Here is a 23,046-nt window from a genome sequence, read left to right as displayed (position 1 = left end):
TGTCATCTAGTCATTTCACGTTTCACATTTTCTATTTTATATTAATTAATGAGAAAAAATTATACTGGTCTCCCTTGAGTTTTTTTTTTTTTTTGGGGGAAATTACAATCAACTCCCATATAGTTTGGAATAAAACACTCACCTCCCTTCAAATGCAAACTATTTACACTAACCTCTCTTGGATGATTAAAAAAAAGTTGGTGTAAATACACTTTTAGTCTTTACATTTTGACCCTATTTTTATTTTGGCCCTTAATTTTTTTTTTTACCACTTTTAGTCCCTAAATGAAAAAAGCATTCCATTTTAGTCCTTACCATTATTTACTTAACAGAAATATCCTACATGGTAGACAAAGTGCACTGTTAGTACTTGTTAGGGTACTTATTTTGACACCTAATTTTATTTGAGTACCACCTATTCATACCACTAATAAGTTATTGGGGTTTCCACAAATTTTTTTGCTCTATTATTATGTTAATCACAAATGTTTCATATCTCACTGTCTAAATTGGGTTATGATATAAAATCACAAAAAAAAACCCAAAAACTCATATTTTATCCAATTTTATTATCATTATTTAGCTAAATCCAAAACCGGCCCTATGAACCTAATAAACACATCCTATTCTATTTAAAGCCTAAGAATACTTATACTTGGCAATATTTGAAAAGCCCATGATTCAAATCCGTGGCAAAACAATTTTATCAATGGAATTCAAATCCATAATCAAAACCCATGGTTTAAACCCATGACAATTTATTTATCCAAAACCCAATTCACATTAATAATATCAAAGCCTAATTCTCATTGGCAACATCAAAGCCCAGTTCTCGCTGGCAATATTTAAAGCCCTAATTTTCATTGGCAACATCAAAGTCCAATTCTCATTGGTAATATCAAAACCCAATTCTCAATGGCAAAATCAAAAGTCCAACTTACGTCAACTTACGTTGACACTATTAAAAGCCCAAGCTAAACTACTTGGCACTATTTATCGAAAGCCCAAGGTTATCAATGCTTGATAAAATACTATATCATAATTATTTCACTTAAAAGTCCAATAATGAACAATACTTTAGATTCTTAAACATATTACCGTAATATTACAGGCTCATGGAATTTATGAATTATTTATTCTTAAAACCCATGGCAATCATCTTATAAAAGCCCATGGAAAGTTATGATTATTAGACCCATGACATTTATTTATTTCATATTATAAACTCGTGTTCACTATCTATCTTACATCACAATATTCATAATATTTATTACCAAAACTCATGGTAATTATTCATCCTACATGTCCATTATGATTATCTATAGAGAAACTCATGAGAACATCACATTATTCTATTATAGTGGTTGTTACCATATTTATTTAAAAACCCATGGTAAATATTATTCTCAAGAAAAATATTGGAGGTCATTACTTAAAAAGCCCCAAAGAAAATATCATTTACAAGGAAATCCATAGCAAAAATTATGAGAAACTATACAAGTTGTTATTTAAAGCTCATGGAAATTAGTACCCAAAATCTATCATAAATATTTATTAAAGCTCATAGATTCATTTTATTTCTACTAACAACTAAAGCCCATGAGGAGTAAAAAACCCATGGCAAAGCATGTCTTTAACGCCCATTTTATAACCTTAAGAATCTCGTGGAGAAGGGATCAAGCCCAAGCAAAGAAAGGGCCATGTGGCCCAACTAAAGGTGCTGAAAATGGAGCAAAGTTCCAGCCCAAAAAGGTCCTAGCAAGGGGCTTAAAAGTGGGCAACCAGCCCTTGTTCATCCCTAACCAAAGTATAGCTAGAAGCCCTTGCAAGAGAACCAAGCCTTTAAGGATGAACTAGGGGCTGTCCCATCAGTTTTCTGCCACCCTCTGCCTGAAGTGAATAGTGCCCAAGGGCTTCTATATCAGTTGAAGTCCAAAGGATGATGGGACTCTAACATCTTTCTTAAGACTGCACCTTCAGCGGAAGGGGTGCTGAAACCAAATCATTCAAATTTCAACAAATTGATACTACAAATGTTAAAAACGTTCAAGACATGATTCATGTGCCAAGCCCATGAATCCTAAAGGGAAAAATTTGGAAACATGTGGTTTGGAGGGCATAATGGGATCTCCAATAGAACCCTTTGAAGTGGGCTTAAACTTTGACACCTGGCTTGGGGTGTTGAATCCTACTTCTAAGGGTCCAAATCTCAGTTATAACACTAAGATTCTTCCTTAATACTTGCCTTAATACCATTGGCTGAACACAATCTCAGCAATCTTAGCGTTTAATGTAAAATTATCCCAAATACTACCCATATGTGACATTGCCCAAAGAAGCAAAACAGCTCTAAAAGCAAATCTCCTATTTTTAAGCCAAATCCAGGTTATTAATTTAGCTATCAAGGCTTTCCTGAATCAGACCTACGTTTTTTGGATTCTTGTTAATTAATGCTTCTCTAAACTCCATTATAAAAGCATAAGCATCTCAGCCCACAAAGACAGCAACTACCTTCTTTGAAACTCCGGGTTTGTTTGCTATTTTGCTCGTGGTTTAGCTTCCCTAAAGCTCACCACTCATCATCTTTAGCCCACAACTCATCTAATCTTAGATACTCTTTTCCCCCCTTCACACAATCATAGCCCACAAATGTCTCTCAACTAGACATAAACAACCCACCACTCACAAAAAGCCTTAATCTTAGCATTAATCCCATCTCACTCAAAAAAAGCTCACATTCATCTCATTCATGCCTTATAAATACTCACTCATAAAAATCATAGTTTAATACTTGCTGCACTGAGCTGGGGTCTCTCTCTCCTTTCATTCCATCCTATTTTTCCTCTTTTATTTGTAAATATGAAGCATTTAATCCTTGTTTAGTATTATTATGATGAAGGCCATAATGTTTTGGAAATTATGGAAGTGAAAAAAATATGATTTTCACCATGTAAACACACTTAATAACCTGAAATTACCCTACCGTTGGAGATAATACCGTACCATTAGAGGACTGATTTGAACTATCGGACCAGGAACATTAATGTACTTAAGTATTGTAATGTATTTTTCATTGGGCTTTTGTTGCTGTTTTGTCATGCGCAATCTTTGTTGCTTGCTTGGATAGGCTTTGTCATTACATTGAAAGCCTTTGGGTACCATCTCAAGAGCCCATAGTCAAGTTTCGGGTTAGCTTCCGAACATCTTAGATAGAGGCAAAATTTTCCCCTAGACAGTACCGTAAATGCTGACGTGGCTGTTAAAAATAATATTAAAAAAAATTTATTTAGCATCCACGTCAGCATATAATGAAAAAAAAAATTAATTTCTCAATTTAACAAAATAAAAAACAGAATTAAAAACAAAAAATAACATGAATTGAGATCTAAAGTTATCTTGAACAAAAACAATAAGAACACAAACCCAGTAAGTTTAAAATCCAAAAAATTAACATTTAGATCCACATGAACACAAAATTAAATATAAACAAATCCAAAAAATAAAACCCCCACACAACTTCAAAACATCAAAATTGAGTTTAGATTTCACTTTCAAACCACATAGCCACACTTTTCTTCTTTTTCTTTTTTTTCATTATTTTTCAGAAGAATACTGAACTTTTCTTCCATTTTCTTATGCTTTTTGAGAAACCAAACACAAGCCCAGAAGATCACATGAACAAAGAAAAATCAAACCATCCACAAATATCAAACCTAGAAAACAAACCCATAAATTTCAGAACTAGAAAAATTTGAAACAAACAAAGACCATTAGATCAAAATCCCTTCAAATCCAACTGATCCTTGCAACTTCCCAATACAAACAAACAAACCCCATATGAAGTTGAGAAGCCAAACCCATATAAAACTAATACGGTGACCAAAGATCTGAGATTTTGAACTTGAGAAGCTGAGTCTTCGAGTGGATTCGTTGAAGTCTTCGATTTTGGCATGGTGCATAAGACATAAAATTTGGGGATGTGCTGGGTTTACTAATGATATTGAACTGGGTTTGTGTTTTTGTTGTTTTTGTTCAAGATAAATTCAGATCTCAATTCATGTAATTTTTTTGTTCTTAATTCTGTTTTTTATTTTGTTAAGTTGAAAAATTAATTTTTTAAATTATATGCTGATGTGGATGCTAAATAATTTTTTTTTAATATTATTTTAATGACAACGTCAACATTTACTATGCTAACAGTGCACTCCGTTTGCCACGTATGATATTTTCGTTAAGTGAGTAACGGTAGGGACTAAAATGGAATGCTTTTTTCATTTAGGGACTAAAAGCGGTAAATTAAAAATGTAGGGACCAAAATAGAAATAGGGTTAAAATGCAAGGAACAAAAGTGCATTTATGCGAAAAAAGTTTTAAAAATCTGGCGGTAAACATCTTCCCACCTTGTAACTTAGCATTTGAACTTCGATTACGAGTTCTTAGATTAAGGTTTTATCCAAGTATCATCTTTTTAGAATGTAACTAGAATTAAAGCCATGTAACTTTTCTCTTAGATTATACCTAGGACTGCAACTGTGTAATGTTTTAAGTTGTACTCAAATTGATGTATATTTTTATCAAACCAATGAAATGAGACATTTTATTTATTTATTTATGGTTTTCTTAATTTTCCAATAAAATAAGTGGCAACTACATACAAAACCTTTGATTTAGGAGGAAATATATATTAAGTTGAATCACCCCCATAAGCGACACGAACAAGATCTCAACCATTCATGTGGGTTTGGCCCAAGGTAGAGGTGGGCTGAGGTCGCGGTCGTGGTCTCTCACAGCTTGTGTTGTGGAATGCACATTTATGTGGGTTCAAAGTACACATATCTCTACCTTACTTCCTTTCCAATTGAATTGTTAATATAACATATAAGGACACTACTTATTCCAAATGTTTAAACCTATGAGTTTGAGCCTAATTATATATAATTAACTACTCATTCTTATCATTATTATTTAGCGTGAGACTTTACTCAATACTTACTCAACAATAATTATACTTTAAGACAATGTCAATGAAGATTGCATTGTACCAATGTTAATTGGAGTTGGGGATCAGCATTGCCATCTGTTCAGTTCGTGAGGGGTTGGAGATTGGTGATGACCCAAAAGATGAAAGGAAGCTAGGTGGGATTATTGTTCAGTAGAGTCATGCCTGGTTAACTGGAGGACTCGATAAGAAGACCAATCAAAATAATGTTGGTTCAGATTGCTCTCATCATTGCTCATTTTGGTATCTTGTTTTTTCACATTTTCTATTTTATAATAATTAATGAGAGTAAATTGCACTGATCTCTCTTGAGTTTTTCAGAAATTATACTCACCTCCCATCTAGTCTGGAATAAAATACTTACCTCTCTTAAAATACAAATTATGTACACTAACGCGACTAACCTCTCTTAGATGACTGAAAAAAAAAGTTTTAAAAATGATGAATTTCGTATTTTACCCTAAACTTAAATTGCCATCCTCACACCCTCTAATAGGGGATTTGAATTTGTTTTCCTGAGATTTTCAGCTCACTTTTTAGTCATCAAGAAGAGGCGAGTATCTTATTTCAAAATAGAGGAGAGGTGAGTGTAATGACATAAACCCCTAGGAAGGTTAGTGCAATTTTACCTGTCATATAGGTTAATTAAAGTTGTGTTTTTACAAAGAGTGTATAACAAGATTTAGCCTATTTCAAAGATTTGCTTAAGCCAGCAAATCCATAATTACTTCACTCATATAAATGAGTGTCAAGGCACAAGGTTATACTGAAGGTCTAAATACTGTTGTACACGTAACTTTTACTTTTGCAGAATATGAGATCAAAACCTCATTCTTAATATATATATATATATACACACACATACATACATACATATATATACATATTTTTGGGAGAGACTGATTCATGGGCTTAAGGGCATACTACTGATACAAATATGTATATGTTGGTGTATGAAGGCAGTAAGTGACCACCACATATTATGGGCAAGCGAACACATGTGCTAGCAATTGCATACCCTGCACAAGGCCATGTAGAGCCTCTCATGAAGTTGTATCCGGGGAATATATATATATATATATATACGAAGAGGGTAAAATTAAGATGATGGATCCATTTAAATGAACCTAATGGTATTAGATCAGTGGATTGATAGTGGACGGATCCCAGATGCATGGACGCAAGGTGGATGGATCTCAAAGGCCACATGGCTTCTGCATGATTTAAGTGACTTCCAAGGAGTCCTAAATAGAAACAACTTGCGTCCCACGGCTAACCCTAGACAATAGAATTCCAATATGGAAAGAGTCCTAGCATGAGAAGGATTCCATAATATACGCCCATTAAGGATGATCTTCCCCGTAAAGAAACGCCTTCCTACGCAAGAAACGGGGGTCGGTTCTACTCTACTATAAAAACCCCAAAGCCCTCATATAACAAGTTACGCATAATTGACCCCAGCTCTGACACTCTAGAGTTGTGAAAAGTTCTGACTTAACCTTCGGAGGGTCTTTGGCTGGTACCACACCGGTACTCTTCTAGGGTTTTCTTTGTCTTTGTTTCACAGGTCTTATTTTGAGCACGTGAGTATTGTGTGGCTCACTGACGATTTTCGGCATCATTAGTTAGTGCCGTTTGTGAGAAAATTGCGACTTGTAAGCCATACCATCGCTTCCCGGACAAAGAGTTGCATGGTGCTCACTTGCTCGATGGCAACCACTAATGACGCTCAAGGAAACGAACCACACACGATCGCCCTTAAGAGATAGGTTTAAACTCTTACTGCTGTCGTGGAGCGCCTCACCAAACAAAACCATGACCTGGAAAAGTAGTTGCGCCAAAAGAATGTAGACTTTAATACTCAGCAAGAAGACCAAGAAGGCATTAGTGCTGAGAGAAGGAACCAAGAATGGTTGGAAGGTAGCAACGCCCCAAGTAGTCCAGAACAACAGGACACGGGCCAGCCATCCATCACTGATACGGTCCCACCTCACATAGTCGCCGAGATGCAGATGATGAAGGAATGGATGGACTTTATGATGAACGCCCTTAGACGACGGTTATCTAGTGACATCGATGACTTGGTCCATCGAATTGATTCACCATTCATAGCGTTCGTCACTTTATTCCCCCTTCCACCAAAGTTTCGTATGCTGCAGGTGGAAAACTACGTTTGGTCCAAGGACCTTTTAGATCACTTAGAGTCTTTCTAGACCCTGATGCACCTTCAAGGGGTACTAGATGAGATCATGTGTAGAGCCTTCCCCACCATGTTGAAGGGACCTGCAAGGATCTGGTTCAGCAAGCTGATGCCTAACTCCATTAAGCACCCAGTTTGCCTCATACTTCATCAGAGGATACAGGTACAAGAAGTCTACCACATGCTTAATGAACATCAAGCAGCGGGAGGACGAGACACTGAGGTCTTACATAACCCACTTTAACAAGAAGGCCCTTTCGATCTACGGAGTAGACGATAAGATACTCGTGGCAGCATTCACCAATGGGCTACGGAAGGGTAAGTTCCTATTTTCTCTATATAAGAATGACCCAAAGACTATGTCAGATGTCCTTTATAGGGCAACCAAGTACATGAATGCGGAAGATCATTACTAACCCGAGAAGAGAGGCCCAAGAAAAGGGAAAGAAAGAAAGACATACGGTTAGACAGGGTGTGAAAGATGGGTTGGACTGAAGAACAGCGGGAGGACAGACGCTTCAAGCCCCTTGCAGGGAAGTTCCCGAGCTTTACTCTACTGACTGCCCTGATCGACCAAGTTTTGATGCAGATTAAGGATGAAGGAGCCTTGACCTTTCCCTGTAAGCTGAAGGGAGATCCTAATAAGAAGTCTAAAGATAAGTACTGCTACTTCCATCGTGATCATGGCCATGACACAGCTAACTGTTACAACTTGGAGTAACAAATTGAAGCCCTTATTAGGCAAGGAAAGCTGCAGAGGTTCGTCAACAAAGAAAGGGTGGACCCACCTCAAGAGCAGGCTCCCCAACGGGAGAATGAGCATCCTAGATCGCCCATAGGGGATATACGAATGATTGTAGGGGGCATGATGTCAATTGGGTCATCCAAAAAGGCCTGTAAGACTTACCTCAAGATGCTTTAGAACGTCCAGTTAATGGGTTCTATACCAAAGATGGTGCGGATAGACAACCCCATCATCGAATTTTCGGAAGAAGATGCCTGACATCTTCACCATCCCTATGATGATGCACTTGTTGTCAGCATACGAGTAGGGGATTATAACATGCACCGGGTTTTGGTCAACAACGGCAACTCAGCTGACATCCTTTACTACCTAGCATTCCAGCAGATGAGGATTGATAGAGAGCGACTGGTTCCAACGAACGCTCCGATCGTTGGTTTCAGAGGAATAAGGGTATTCCCCCTTGGCTCAATCACATTATCTATGACGGTTGGCAACTACCCCTAACAGATCACTAAAGACATAATATTCCTTGTGGTCGACTGTTCCTCTGCTTACAATGCCATCCTAGGACGACCTACCTTCAATTTATGGAAGGCTGTAACCTCAACCTACCACTTAATGATCAAATTCCCTATAGATTATGGAGTAGGGGAGCTATGCAGAAATCAGGTGGCTGCGCGTGAATGCTACATAGCTATGATGGAGATGGATGGCCACCTCCAGGCCATGAACATGGAAGAACACCAAACGGTTACAGAACCCGTTGAAAGGCTTGAAGAGATACTTCTCGATGACTTTAAGCTTGATCAAACAACCAGGATTGGTACCCTTGCCAGCTCGATGGTCCGCCAAGCACTTATAACTTTTCTCAAAGATGACCACGATGTATTTTCTTGGAGCCATGAAGACATGCCAGGAATAGACCCTTAGATCATGGTGCACAGACTGAATGTGTCGCCCTCCTTTACACCCATCCGTTAGAAGAAGCGAGTATTCGCCCCAGAACGAGATCAAGCTATAGTGGAAGAATTTCACAAGCTATAAGAGGCGAACTTCATTAGGGAGGTTTACTACCCTGAGTGGTTGGCAAATGTGGTGATGGTCAAGAAAGCTAGCAGGAAATGGAGGATGTGCATAGACTTCACCAACCTGAACAAGGCATACCCCAAAGATAGTTACCCTCTCTCGCGGGTTGACGTACTAGTTGACTCTACAGCTTAACACCAGTTATTAAGCTTCATAGATGCTTTTTCGGGTTATAACCAAATCAGAATGGATGAAGTAGATTAGGAGAAGACTTTGTTCATTACTAGCTAGGGCCTTTTCTGCTATAAAGTAATGCCATTTGGCCTAAAAAATGTAGGTGCAACCTATCAGAGGCTCATGAACAAGATGTTCGCACAATAGATTGGGAGAAACGTCCAGGTCTATGTTGACGACATGCTGGTGAAAAGCCGAAGGGAGGAAGATTACTTGGAAGACCTCAAGGAAACATTCGACACCCTTCGTTCCTACAACATGAAGCTCAATCCAGGCAAGTGTGACTTTGGAGTGACGACAGGAAAGTTCCTAGGATTCATGGTGTCTTAGAAGGGCATCGAGGCGAACCCAGACAAGATCTGGGCCATAATAGAGATGGCATCCCTAAGGAACGTGAGAGAAGTACAAAGCCTTAATGGTAAAATAGCAGCCCTGAATAGGTTTGTGTCAAGGGTGACGGATAAGTGTTTGCCTTTCTTCCACACGCTGAAGAAATCTTTTGAATGGATGATCGCGTGTCAGCAGGCATTCGAGGACCTGAAAACCTATCTCTTGTCCCCTCTATTGCTGAGTCCTTCCTAGCCTGGGGAAGAACTATTCCTCTACTTAGCAGTATCCTCCGCGGCCATTAGCACAACCTTAGTTAGGGAAGAAGACAGGGTATAGAAGCCCGTATACTACACGAGTCGAGCACTCCGAAGTGCAGAGGAAAGATACCCACCAATGGAGAAGCTCGCCTTTGCTTTAGTTACAACATCTTGTAAGCTCAAGCCATACTTCCAAGCTCACACGGTGATCGTCTTGACTGACAAACCCCTACGGCGAGCAATGAGCAATCCTGAAGCTGCCAAACAAATGACATTATGGGCAATAGAGTTGAGTGAGTTTGACATATAGTACCGCCCATGCACTACCATTAAGGGACAGGTGGTCACCGACTTCATTGCGGAATTCACTAACGTAGAAGGCCAGGGGGTAGAAGAAGTGCCACAATGAAGCATCCGTACAGATAGATCCTCCAATAAGCAAGTAGGCAGAGCTGGTGTGATACTCCATAGCCCGGAAGGAGATAAGATTGAATGCATGGGCTGTCTGGATTTCCCTACAACTAATAACGAAGTAAAGTATGATGCCTTGATAGTAGGGCTGGATCTTGCCAAGGTCGCAGGAGCTGAAAATTTGGTCATATACTGTGATTCCCAAGTAGTAACCAGTCAGGTTAATGGAGACTACGACTGCAAGAATGAACTGATGAAGAAGTACCTCGAGTAGGTGAAGGATCGGGTTAACAACCTCCGAGTAAAGTTTGTTCAAATCCGAAGGGAGGAGAACGAGCACGCCAACCGACTTGCTAAAGCTGCTTTAGCAAAGCACATGGTCCTCCTCGGTCAGGTATTGTCCTTCGTTCAAATGTCATTCTTAATATATATATATATACACATATATATACATACATATACATACATATTTTTGGGAGAGACTGATTCATGGGCTTAGGGTAAACTACTGATACAAATATGTATATGTTGGTGTATAAAGGCAGTAAGTGACCACCAAATATTATGGGCAAGCGAACACATGTGCTAGCAATTGCATACCCTGCACAAGGCCATGTAGAGCCTCTCTTGAAGTTGTATCCGGGGAATGTATATATATATATATATATATATATGAAGAGGGTAAAATTAAGATGACAGATCCATTCAAATGAACCCGATGGTATTAGATCAGTGGACTGATAGTGGATTGATCCCAGATGCACGGGTGCGAGGTGGACGGATCTCAAAGGCCACGTTGCTTTTACATGATTTAAGTGACTTCCAAAGAGTCCTAAATAGAAACAACTTGCATCCCACGGCTAACCCTAGACGATAGAATCCCAATATGGAAAGAGTCCTAGAGTGAGAAGGATTCCATAATATACGCCAATTAAGGATGATCTTCCCGGTAAGGAAACACCTTCCTACACAAGAAACGGGAGTCGGTTCTACACTACTATAAAAACCCCAAAGCCCTTAGATAACAAGGTATGCATAATTGACCCCAGCTCTGGTACTCTAGAGTTGTGAAAAGTTCTGACTTAACTTTCGGAGGGTCTTTGGCCAGTACCACACTGGTATTCTTCTAGGATTTTCTTTGTCTTTGTTTTGTAGGTCTTGTTTCGAGCACATGAGTATTGTGTGGCTTATTGACGATTTTCGACATCATCAATATACATATTTTTGTGAGAGACTGATTCATGGGCTTAAGGGCATACTATGTACTGATACAAATATGTATATGTTGGTGTATGAAGGCAGTGTGTGACGGCCACATATTATGGGCAAGCGAACACATGTGCTAGCAATAGCATACCCCGCACAAGGCCATGTAGAGCCTCTCATGAAGTTGTATCCAGGGAAAAAAAAGTGAGGACCAAAATGGAAATTGGCCCAAAATGTAGGACCAAATGTGTATTTACACCTTAAAAAAAATAACAATAAGTGTTTTAACAAAACATATAACATGCATCTATGTTTTAGTTGATAAAGACAACAATTTATTTGTTTTTATCAAATTTTTAAGGTAAAATAACAATAAGTGTTTTAACAAAGCATGCAACATGCATCTAAGTTGAAGTTGATAAAGACAACAATTTATTTGTTTTTATCAATTTCTTTAGATTAAATAACAATAAGTGTTTTAACAAAACATGCAACATGCATCTAAATTTCAGTTGATAAAGACAACAATTTATTTATTTTTATCAATTTCTTTATATTAAATAACAATAATTGTTTTAACAAAGCATGCAGCATGCATTTTAGATAAAATAACAATAAGTGTTTTAACAAAAAGCATGTTTCAATTGATAGAGACAACAACTTATTTGTTCTTGATAATTTCTTTAAGTAAAATAACCATAAGTTTTTTTAACAAAGCATGCAACGTGCATCTAAATTCCAGTAGATAGAGACCAACTGATTTGTTTTTAATCATTTTTTTGGTTAAATTAAGAAACAATAAGTGTTTTAAGACATGCAACACGCATCTAAGTTTTAGAAATTTAAATCCCATTCCAGCTAAAAATCTATTATCATTATTTTAATGCATATATATTCACCAATGAACTTTCCATAAAATCCCTTTTGCACCCCACTTTTTTGTTTGTTTATTTATATATTTTTGTTTTTTTATAAGTTACAACTTATGCATATATATTTGTATTGGATGGATATACATGTTGTATATGCATTAAAATGGATGGATATACATTTTGGAACAATTTTTTTCCTAATAAACAACTACTGCCATTAATTATTAAATTATTATTTTTTAATTGTTAGCATATATTTCCTTAGATTAAGGGATAAAATTAACAACAGTTTAATCTACACAAAATTTTATCATTTAATTAATAGACTTTTATTCAAACTAAATGTCTATTATAAATTTCTTTTTAACTTCCTTCCCTCAAAAAAAAAAAAAAAAAAAAAAAAAAAATTCTTTTTAACTTCCTTCCCTAAAAAAAAAAAAAAAAAAAAAAAAAAAAAATCTAAACTTAAAATCTGGAATCCCACACAACCTCCGCACTTTATTTGCCCTCAAGTTGCATCGTCGGTTTTATTAATTATTTAAAAATATTATTTTATTAATTGTAGCCAATCCACCTTCCGATTTCACGTTTGTGAGAAACAGCTATAAAAATCCAACCAATACCTCTTAAAATGCGTGAGCCCGAATTCCCTTTGAAAATTTGTGTCATGGACAGCCAGGGCAGGCAACCGCATGTGCTGGTCATACCATCTCCTGCACAGGGTCATGTTGCCCCTCTAATGAAGTTGTCACACAAGATTGTTGATCATGGGATCAAGGTCACATTTGTTAACACTGAGTTTATACATGCAAAAGTCAAAGCTTCAATGGTAGTGAAGAGTGAAGAGAAGAGCCCAATAAGGCTAGTCTCAATCCCAGATGGGCTAGAACCTGGGGATGATCGAAAAGATGTTCTTAAGATGACACAAAGTATGCTGAAAGTTATGCCAGTCCATTTGATGGACTTGATCGAGAAAATTAATCAGTCAAGTGATGATGATCAGATCAGTTGTATCATTGCTGATACAATGGTCGGGTGGGCACTAGAAGTTGCTGAGAAGATGGGAATTAAAAGGGCGGCAGTTTGGCCTGGTGGACCAGGAAACTTGGCTTTTTTACTTCATGTCCCGAAGCTTATTGAGGATGGAATAATAGATGCTAAAGGTGAAAATCTTGCTGCTATTAATAATTCTAACTTGTCTATGTTATTAAAAAAGATTTTGATTTACATGTTGAAACCTTATTGAGCAACTCATAATCAAGCATCTTCAGTATTTAATATTTGGTAGAAGAAAGGTGAAAAAGGATAAGAATGTACCGGCCACATAATTAGTGACATATACTTGTTTAATTTTGAGAAAAAAAAAAAAAATAATAGTTGAATCACCCTGTAGGAACTCCAATAAAAGACAACTTGATCTGGTTGTCAAAGGAAATCCCAGCATGCAGTAGCACTGAGTTGCCTTGGAGCTTTCCAGCAGACTCAAAGCTACAAAACATTATTTTTGAATATTATGATTCGAGAGTGAACCATTATGTCAAACAATGCAACTGGCTTCTCTGCAACTCATTCCATGAACTTGACTCAGCGGTCTGCGATTTAATTCCTGGGATCATACCTGTTGGCCCATTACTTTTGGGCAATCAATTGAGCAATTATGTTGGAAGCTTTTGGCCTCAGAATTCAACTTGTCTAAGCTGGCTTGATAAACAACCTGTGGGTTCAGTCATTTATGTTGCCTTTGGCAGCATAGCAACCTTTAGCCAGAAACAATTTGATGAACTAGCACATGGTCTCGAACTCATAGGCCAAACTTTTTTGTGGGTTGTCCGATCAGATATAACAGATGGACCACTTGCTGAATTCTTGCATGTGTTTAGAACAAGACTAAATGATCGTGGAATGATTGTTGAATGGGCCCCTCAAGAGAAGGTGTTAGACCACCCTTCTATTGCATGTTTTGTAAGCCATTGTGGATGGAATTCAACCTTGGAGGGTATAAGCATGGGAGTCCGATTTCTATGTTGGCCTTTCTTTTTAGACCAATTCCATAATAGGAGTTACATATGTGACGTTTGGAAGATTGGTTTAGGGTTGACCCCGGATGAAAATGGGCTCATCACGAGGCATGAAATCAAAACAAAAATAGAAACACTACTCTCTGATGATAGTATAAAAAGAAATTCATTGGAGCTAAAGAAAATGGCCAAAATGAGTGTAACTGAAGGTGGATCATCTTCTAAGAATTTCGAAAGCTTTATTGAACAATTAAAGCATTGAGGATGTTATAAAGTGTTACTGTTATATTGTTTCTAAGTGTTTTCAAGTATGTCCTTATTAAGATATTATTTTGAATCATGTTCCATAAAAATGAAGCTTTAGATTGAAAGAAATATTGTGTGTGTGTACCAACCTATGTAAGGGTTTGAATTTCCTTAATGGATTGCAAAGTTAGCATCGTTAGTTGAACAAGCTTTTAGTGCTTCTTAGGCTAAACTAGATTATTTTTCTTTATGGCAAGAGTCTTATAACTCAATTATTTGATATCTCTTGTAATATTATTTTTCTCATATCAAGTGAGAGCAGGGGGTGAGATATATAGGGTCCGTTTGATTGAGCTTATTGTTACTGAAATTGAAAACTGAAAATACTGTAGTAAAATAATTTTTAAATGTGTGAATAGTACTGTGCGACCCATTTTAATATTTTTTAGTGTGTGAACATTGTTGTGAACAGTAATTTTTGTCCCTTGCCTAATGAACCCATGTGATGTTACTGTTCACGTGCAGGTGGAAAAAAAAAGTTAAAACGTAGAACGCAAAACGTGGCTTTCAGCCGAATCCAAACCCACACATAATAATGTCAATATGGAGTCTTTTGATAGTTGGTCAGTTAATTTTGTTTCAACGCGTACGGTTAAGCTAATTAGCCATTTGTTAGCTAAATGGTTTTTATTTATTTTTATAGATGTGGTAGAATTTTAACCTACAATGTTCGTTTCATAGTGATTACTCTTAATCATAAGACCAAGACATGAATTGATTTTTGGTGTAGGGGTTTTGAATCCCAAATTTTTTATTGGCATAAATGCACTTTTGGTCCATACATTTTGCACCTTTTTCTATTTTGGTCTCTATATTTTATTTTTACCAGTTTTAGTCCTTAAACCAATTAATACGTGACATTTAAGTCCTTACCATCAGACAACTAACAAGGAAAGCTGATGTGGCTGACGGAGAGAATTAAAAATCATTAAAAATCCACCATGGCCAAGTCTGCCATGCCACGTGGCCTTCTCGCCTAATTTACTTCACACGTGTTTATCACATGAGTCAACCACCCACTAAACATGGCGCATATACATTGAAAATCCCAAAATCAGCCATGAATCCCTAGAATCACCATCAGCCTCTCTCTAAAACCAAAATCATCCAACTCTGTTACTTGAAACCACCATCATCAACCAGCTTTGTCACTTGAAGCCGCCATCACCATCAACCATCGCTCAAAACCCATCTCTGCCACTAGAAGGCAATATTTCTCTCTCTCTCTCTCTCTCCCTCTCTCTCTCTCTCTCTCTCTCTCTGTATGTGAAAAGGTATTTGCTCTCTCTGTCTATGTCCTTATTTATAACTTTACAATATGCTTGTTGGTTGGTTTTGGTAGTAGGGGCCACAATATTTTTGTATGCTTTTGTATGTTACTTTTGATTGTGGTCCATTTGTTCTCTATGTTCTTTGTGTTCCCTATGTGCCCCTGTTGAAGAGATTTAAGTAAGCCTAACAGTATTGTATGAGGGTTTTTTGTGTGTAATTTGATAACTATGCATGTCTATTTTAGTACGACAGAACTATTGAAGTCAGTGCTGTGTTGTGAAAAATTATTTGATTAGTGTTGTGTTGGTAAATACTTTATTGAGTGTTGTGCTGTCTGCATGCAAAATGATATATTTTATTAGGTGCTATGTTGGTAAATGAGTGTTATATTGTTCTTGCATTGTTTAATTGGTATTGAGGGTATGTTGCATGCAGAGTGAGCTACTTCATTTAGTGATGTGTTGGTAAATGAGTAGTGTTTTCTTAAATAAGAGTTGTTTTGTTCTTTTTCTTTAACTAGCATTGTTTAATTGGTTTTGAGTGTATGGCATGCAGAATGGATGACCTATTCAGTATATCTGTGCATCATGGTGGCTATTTTACTGAGAACCCTAAAAAATATATGGGAGGTGAAGTAGATGTAGTTAATAATTGTGACCCTGATAAGTGGTCCAAGGTTGAGATAGAGGGTATATGTAGGGACTTTGGGTACACATTTATTAGTAGGTTGTGGTATACAATGCTTGGTATGGACTAAGAAAGGGCAAATTTCCATTTGGTTGTTGATGATGATGATGCCATGTACATGACAAAATTAGTGAAGGGTCATGAAGAGATTCATGTGTATGTGGAGTACCCAATAGATAATCCTATACTAGTTGATGAAGGAGAGGATGTTAGTGAGGGTGTGCAGCCATTGGCAGTGGAACAAGGCCCTATGGGTTATTATAGTGATTATAGTGATGATGATGACCATGATGGAGGTGAATTTTATAGTTTTTATGATAGTGATGATATGTATGCTAATGATCAAACTTTTAACAATGAGGATGAGTCAACTGAGGTAGATGCTGAATAGGTGTATGTTAGGAGAGTAGGTACAGAACCTGTTATTGAGGAGGTTAATGTTGATGTTCCTATTGAGGTTGTTGCTTCCTATGTGGGTTCAAGGAGAGTAGGTAAAGAACCTATCATTGAGCACTCACCAGAGGTCTTTACTGTAAGTGATGGCAGTGATAGTGGGGGAAGTGGTGGTGGGAGAAGTGCGCTAGATGATGAGGTAGAGTTGAACCAAGGTGTTTGGGACTTTGTTGAAGACAATAGTGACAATTGGGATGGTAAGGATGATGATGATGTTGTTGAACCATGCCTAATGGGTACTGGAGTAATGAACTCTGATTATAAGAGTGAGGAATTGCACAGTCTGGTGGAATCATCATCTGATGATGAGCTTGGGTATAACAGTGATGATATTTCTGAGGATGATAGAAGTACGCATGTGGGAAATGGTAAGGGATAGAAAAATGAGGAAGTGAAGAAGTTTCCCTATATTTAAGCCAGTGGCTAAGGCAGAGCATATTTCTTTTGAAAAGATATGCTGTTTACAACACCCTAGCAATTCAAGGAAGTTATAACAGAATATGCAGTTCATGGTGGATGTGGGATCAGATTTATAAAAAATTGCTTGCATAGGGTAAGAGCTGCCTGCCAAGGTATTTAACAAAGGTGCCAAGGGAGAGGAGCTACCAACTAAGGACATTGACTTTGGAACATACATGCTCTCGAAGTTTTAAGATCCCTAGGTGTACTTCATCATACATTGGGAAGAAGTTGATGAAGAAGGTGAAAAGATAGCCTAACATCAAGCTGAGAGACATCTAAGATGCTGTCCATGAGAAGTATACCCTAAATATAAATGTAGTAAAAGCAAGTAGGGCTAGGGATAAGGCTATAGAATATGTGGATGGGGCTTATATACAACAGTATAACCAACTGTGGGAGTACTGTGAGGAATTAAGGAGGTTTAGTCTTGGCAGTATAATGCTTATGAAGGTACATACCTTCAATGATGGTGATTTAGCAGCTGAGATGGACTTGGTGTGTGAAGTGCTTTATTTTGAGAGGCTATACGTATGTTTGGAGGGATGCAAGAAGGGGTTTTTGGCTGGATGCAGGCCATTCATTGGTTTGGATGTTTGCCATTTGAAAACTAAGTTAGGAGGGCAATTGATTACTGTAACATGCAGAGATCCTAATGAAGAGTATTTCTTACTTGCATATGCAATGATAGAGGCTGAAACCAAGGACTCTTGGACTTGGTTTATCAACCTGTTACTTGCAGACATAGGTCAGAATAGGAGATGAGTATTTATGTCAAACTAGCAAAAGGTGTGTAGTTAATTCTCCATTTGGTTGTTTTAATCTGTATTTAGTCATTGTACTTTTGGTCACCTAACTTCACATACTTGCCTGTGATACTGTTTGTGACAAGGGTTGGTGCAAACATTCATTGACAACTAGCCATAGTATGAACATAGGATTTGCTGCAGGCACATCTATAACAACTTCAGGAAGAACTATCTTGGTGTTTTGATTAGAGATACATTTTGGAAGGCAGCCAAGGCAACTTACAAACAAGAGTTTGATAGGGTGATGGATGAGCAGAAGGAGATTGATGCTGATGCATATAATTGGTTGGATGTTCACTCAACAACAAAATGGGCCAGACACATGTTTAGTGAGGATGGCTTGACTGACACCATACTCAATAATATGTGTGAGAGCTTCAACAACAGGATTCTTAAATTCATATCTAAGCTCATAATTAGCATGGTATGAGTATTTATGATCACCTACAGTTAATTATAGTGATTGTTTGGTACTATTTTTGGTAGTTGTTGCAATTAATATCTAATGTTTCATTGTACTTGTATGTGATTGTAGCTTGAGTGTATCAGGTTATATTTGATGACTAGGTTCCAAGAGAACAGAGAGAAGGGTGTGAGGCTAGAGTCATATATTTGTGCCAAGGTGATGAAGAGGTTGCACAAGGAAAAGCTAGCAACCAATAGGTGGTTAGCTTGTTGGGTAGGGCAGACACAATTTGAACTGAAAAATGGTCTGCAAAGTTTCATTGTTGACTTGGCCAAAGCACACTGCAGTTGTAGGAAGTGGAACATAACTAGCATACCATGTGCTCATGCAATCATTTGCATATTTTTCAACAGACAAGATGTCGAGTAGTATGTTCACCCTTGTTACCATGTCTCTACATACAGAGCATGCTACGAGCCAATCATATCACCAATCACTGGCCAGAATATGTGGAGACCAAGTGGTGTGACTTCAGTTTAGCCCATATCAAAAGAAGACCAATTGGCAGGCCTAAGAAGAAGAGAGCAAGGGAACCTAATGAGCCAACAAGTAAAAGAGTTGGTATCTCTAAGCAGTGCAAGGCCTGTGGTAAGTTAGGGCACAATAGAAGAAGTTGCAAGGATGAGATTGGAGGAAACTCTTCACTGCCAGGCACCACAAACAGAATCAGCACATATAATAAGGTAATAAAGTAACAATAGGGTGAAACAGTTGCTGTTCAATACTTACTATTAATGTTTGTGAATTTCTTATTTGTAGACCAGCAGAAGCACAAGTGCACCATCATAGGCCAGGACAGCCTCAGCCACACCATTTGCACCACACCAGGCCAGCATGCATAGCTTTAGTCCAAGTGCACCACCACAATTTAGCATGCATAGCCCATCCACTCCAAGTGCACCATACTAGTTCAGACTAGGTGCTCCATCCTAGTCCAGGACAAGGTCAGCCACTCAGTTTGCACCATATTAGACCAGTATGCCCCAATCCAATCCATTTGAAGCAAGTAGAGGCACATTCATCCATTTTTATACACAGCAGCATAGCTCTACACCAAGTGCACCATACCAGTCAGGTGCACATCACAGCTCCAACAGCAGCAACCCAACTTCAAGGTAGAAAAAGAAAAGGGTGGTCACATCAGAGACTCTGAAGGCTTCTAAGAATGCATCCAGATACATGGAAGCAATCAGCCATGCTGGGAGTCAATCATCTGTGCAGGGTGTAAGGAAATGAAGAGAGCAAGAAGTTGATTTTTCCTTTCGTTGATAAGGGTCACTTGTTTTGTGTTGGCTTAACTATGTAATTATGGTGATTGTGTACCAACTAGAGTTTTGGGTTAGCTGTGATAGTTAGAGTTGTAGTTGAACATGCTAGTGTGTTTTGTACAATTTTGGTAATGATAGCAGGTGTTGTTTTGTTTAAAAATGAACCATTTGTCTTGCTTTAATACTCATACCAATGAGTAGCAGTCAATGATAAGTTGAAGATGTATTTCTATTCAATTTGTGTTGTTTAGTTTAATATTGAATCTTGTGTCCTGTTTTGGAATACACAGCAATAGTATAGTTGACCTGTGTGTGAACTTTATTGTAAGTGATGGCAGTGAGGCAGTTATTGTAAGTGATGGCAGTGATAACAGGTGTTGAACATATATATCTTGGCATACTTTTGGTACTCACATCAATGAGAGGTAGTTAATGTATTTGTATTCAAAATAGATCTTATTCTGATTAATATTGAGTTTGTGATTTTCAGTAGTTAATGAATTTGTAATGTAGTTATTTTCTGCAATAGGTGTATTCATTTCATTCACATTTGTTAGGTTCTAAAGACTTAGGATTTTATGTATTTAGAACTCTAATGTGTAATGTTGGCAAAACATGATCAAAAAAATATGTTTAGTCTTGTTTAGGGTTGCTCAAAGTTATGTAATTCATGTAAAGTTGGAATCGAGTGGCTGCAGATGTATTGGTGCATTTCAGCTTGACTCGATCGATCGAATCTCGGGCATAATGTTTTTTTTTGTAGAATTTTCCAACTTAGCCCTACCTCATTAAACATTTTGGGTTTTCTAATTTTACCCTAAGTATAAAAGGAAAAACCTTAGCCACATTTTAGAGAGTTGTTCTGAGTGTATTGTTGCTCATATTTTGCAGTTTGTGTGAATCTCTTGTGAGATCCTTGAGGAAATTTCTTTCACATAAACTTAGGATTTTTTAGGTAGAGATTACTTCAACACCTTGATGATCAACTCAATTGCTGCCATTGAAGCTTAAAGACAAACAAGCGTGGGTGCTTGTACTTGGTGGAGAATCCAAAAAAGGAGTTCGTACATTTGGAGTTTGCACGTGGTCGTGTCAGTAAGTTCTACTAGTGGGTAGCATTAGGAAGTCAAGCGGGGAGCTTGTAAATCCTTTTGTATGAACTTCGATTCTTTTGCATAGTAGATTCAGGTTTACCTTAAGAATAGCTAGGTCAAATCCTCCCTAGGTTTTTACCGTGTGGTTTCCTGGGTCATCATATCATTATGTTATTTATTTTTCCGCTGCCTTATTATTTTTGATATGATTGTTTGATTGTGATAACCTAGATTTGCATAATTTGACTTAGTTAATTACTTGGCTAATCAACTAAGTTAATACAATTGTTGTTTTAAGGAGTCTAAATTTCTAACAAGTGGTATCAGAGTGGGTAGCTCTTCTGTCTGTAGATCCTTTGATCTAAGAGTTGATCCTTAACCTCTGTTATCATGGATAATTTGAAGTGTCTTTCTGCTCATGTTTGTGATGATTTGAATAAAAAGGACACTGTTGTTTCTGTTGATTTTATAGATGTCTGTGAAACTTTTTGTAAGGAATTATCTAAATCTTTGAAAATTGCTAAGAAATTTAAAGAAGTGTTAAAATTGGCTAATCTTGAAAAAGAGGAATTGATTGTGAGATTGGATGAGTCTAACAAAAAGAATGAATTTTTGAGAAATCAAATTTCCTGTCAAGATGAGAAGATGAAAAGCTTGGAACAAGAGTTAGTTGAATCTAAAGCTAAAATTGAAAATTTGACTAGTACCAAGCCTGCTGATGATAACAAAAGTGTTTCTGTTTCTCTTAAGCCTAAAGCTGAAAAAGTTTATATCCCTCCTTTCAAGGAATAATAATGAAAATGCTTATTTTGCTAGGTTAGATAAAGGTAAAAGTTCTAATGTTAACGCTGAAGTTTCTAAACCTATGTCTAAACCTACTATTACAGAGTATAATAAATCTGTTTTTGTGCCTACTTGTCACCTTTGTGGTGTTGTTGGTCATATTAGACCAAATTGTTCTTTGTTGAGACAAAAACCAAAATCTGAGACTAGAATTGTTGTTAGGAATACTGATGTTCCTAAATTTGTTCCTGCTTGTCACTTTTGTGGTGTCTCCAGTTACATTCGTCCTAATTGTCATAAATTGAAATTTAAGCATTTTGTATGTCAATCTAGGATATGTGATGATATTTCTCTTGTCATAAGTTCAAATAAATTATTTCATATGCTTTTGAAAAATTTGAGCTTGTTGGCTTGTGAAAGGAAATTGCAGGATTTTAGTTTTTCTCAGAAGATTGGTGTAATCCCTCAAATACACTTTGCTTCACATGGATTTTCACCTACAAAGCCGAAGACTCATGCTAGATGGGTGAGAAAAGATTCTCCTAGGTGAGTGTTGCTGACTTGTCCCTGTTTTAATTCTTTCAATTGTTTGTGGACATGTTTTGTTTCTGTTTTTGGTCGTGTATTTTTTAGGTTGTTTTTTATTTAAAAAAAAAAAATCCAAAAACATTGAAAAATTTCAAAAAGACAAAAATATTTTATTTTGTGTCTAGTTTTTCTTTTTGAGGATTACATGAATTATGATATCTCTCTCTTGATTTAGAACATGCTTGATATTGTGGAGAAACTTGCATAGTATGTGTTATATAAATACTAAGCTATTTCTGATTTTGTGTGAGTATGTACTAATTTGTACATGTACTTAAGGGTTAATAAAGAAATTGATATTTCTTGTTTGTGTACCCTCTATAACTTAATTAAGCACTATTATGCATTGCATTTGCATTGTTCATTTAGCATAATATTTGCTTTTTTTTGTTTTTGTTTTTGGTCATATAGTTTTTAAAACCAAAAAGATTTTTGTATTTTGTATTTCACATCTTGGATTTATAATCAAGGATTGACCATATTATCTTTACATAATAAGTTTATGTACCTTGTTTAACTTTGATGAGCTTATTTATTGCACTTTACTAGTTGAAACTTTGTAG

The 23,046-nt window shown here is 37.0% G+C and overlaps 1 protein-coding gene across 1 annotated transcript; it reads left to right on the top strand.

The window, feature by feature from the left end:
* The first annotated feature begins 12,911 nt into the window (after nucleotides 1-12,911).
* On the top strand, nucleotides 12,912-14,560 carry LOC112039468 (UDP-glycosyltransferase 83A1). The gene is made up of 2 exons (XM_024072344.2): nucleotides 12,912-13,443; nucleotides 13,674-14,560. The coding sequence occupies exons 1-2, from the start codon at nucleotides 12,912-12,914 to the stop codon at nucleotides 14,558-14,560; spliced, it is 1,419 nt and encodes a 472-aa protein (XP_023928112.1).
* The last annotated feature ends 8,486 nt before the right edge of the window (nucleotides 14,561-23,046 follow it).

Source organism: Quercus suber, unplaced genomic scaffold (genome assembly GCF_002906115.3).
Source record: "Quercus suber isolate HL8 unplaced genomic scaffold, Cork oak 2.0 scaffold_717, whole genome shotgun sequence".
Classification (NCBI taxonomy): domain Eukaryota; kingdom Viridiplantae; phylum Streptophyta; class Magnoliopsida; order Fagales; family Fagaceae; genus Quercus; species Quercus suber.
This window is presented reverse-complemented; position numbering and strand designations above follow the sequence as displayed.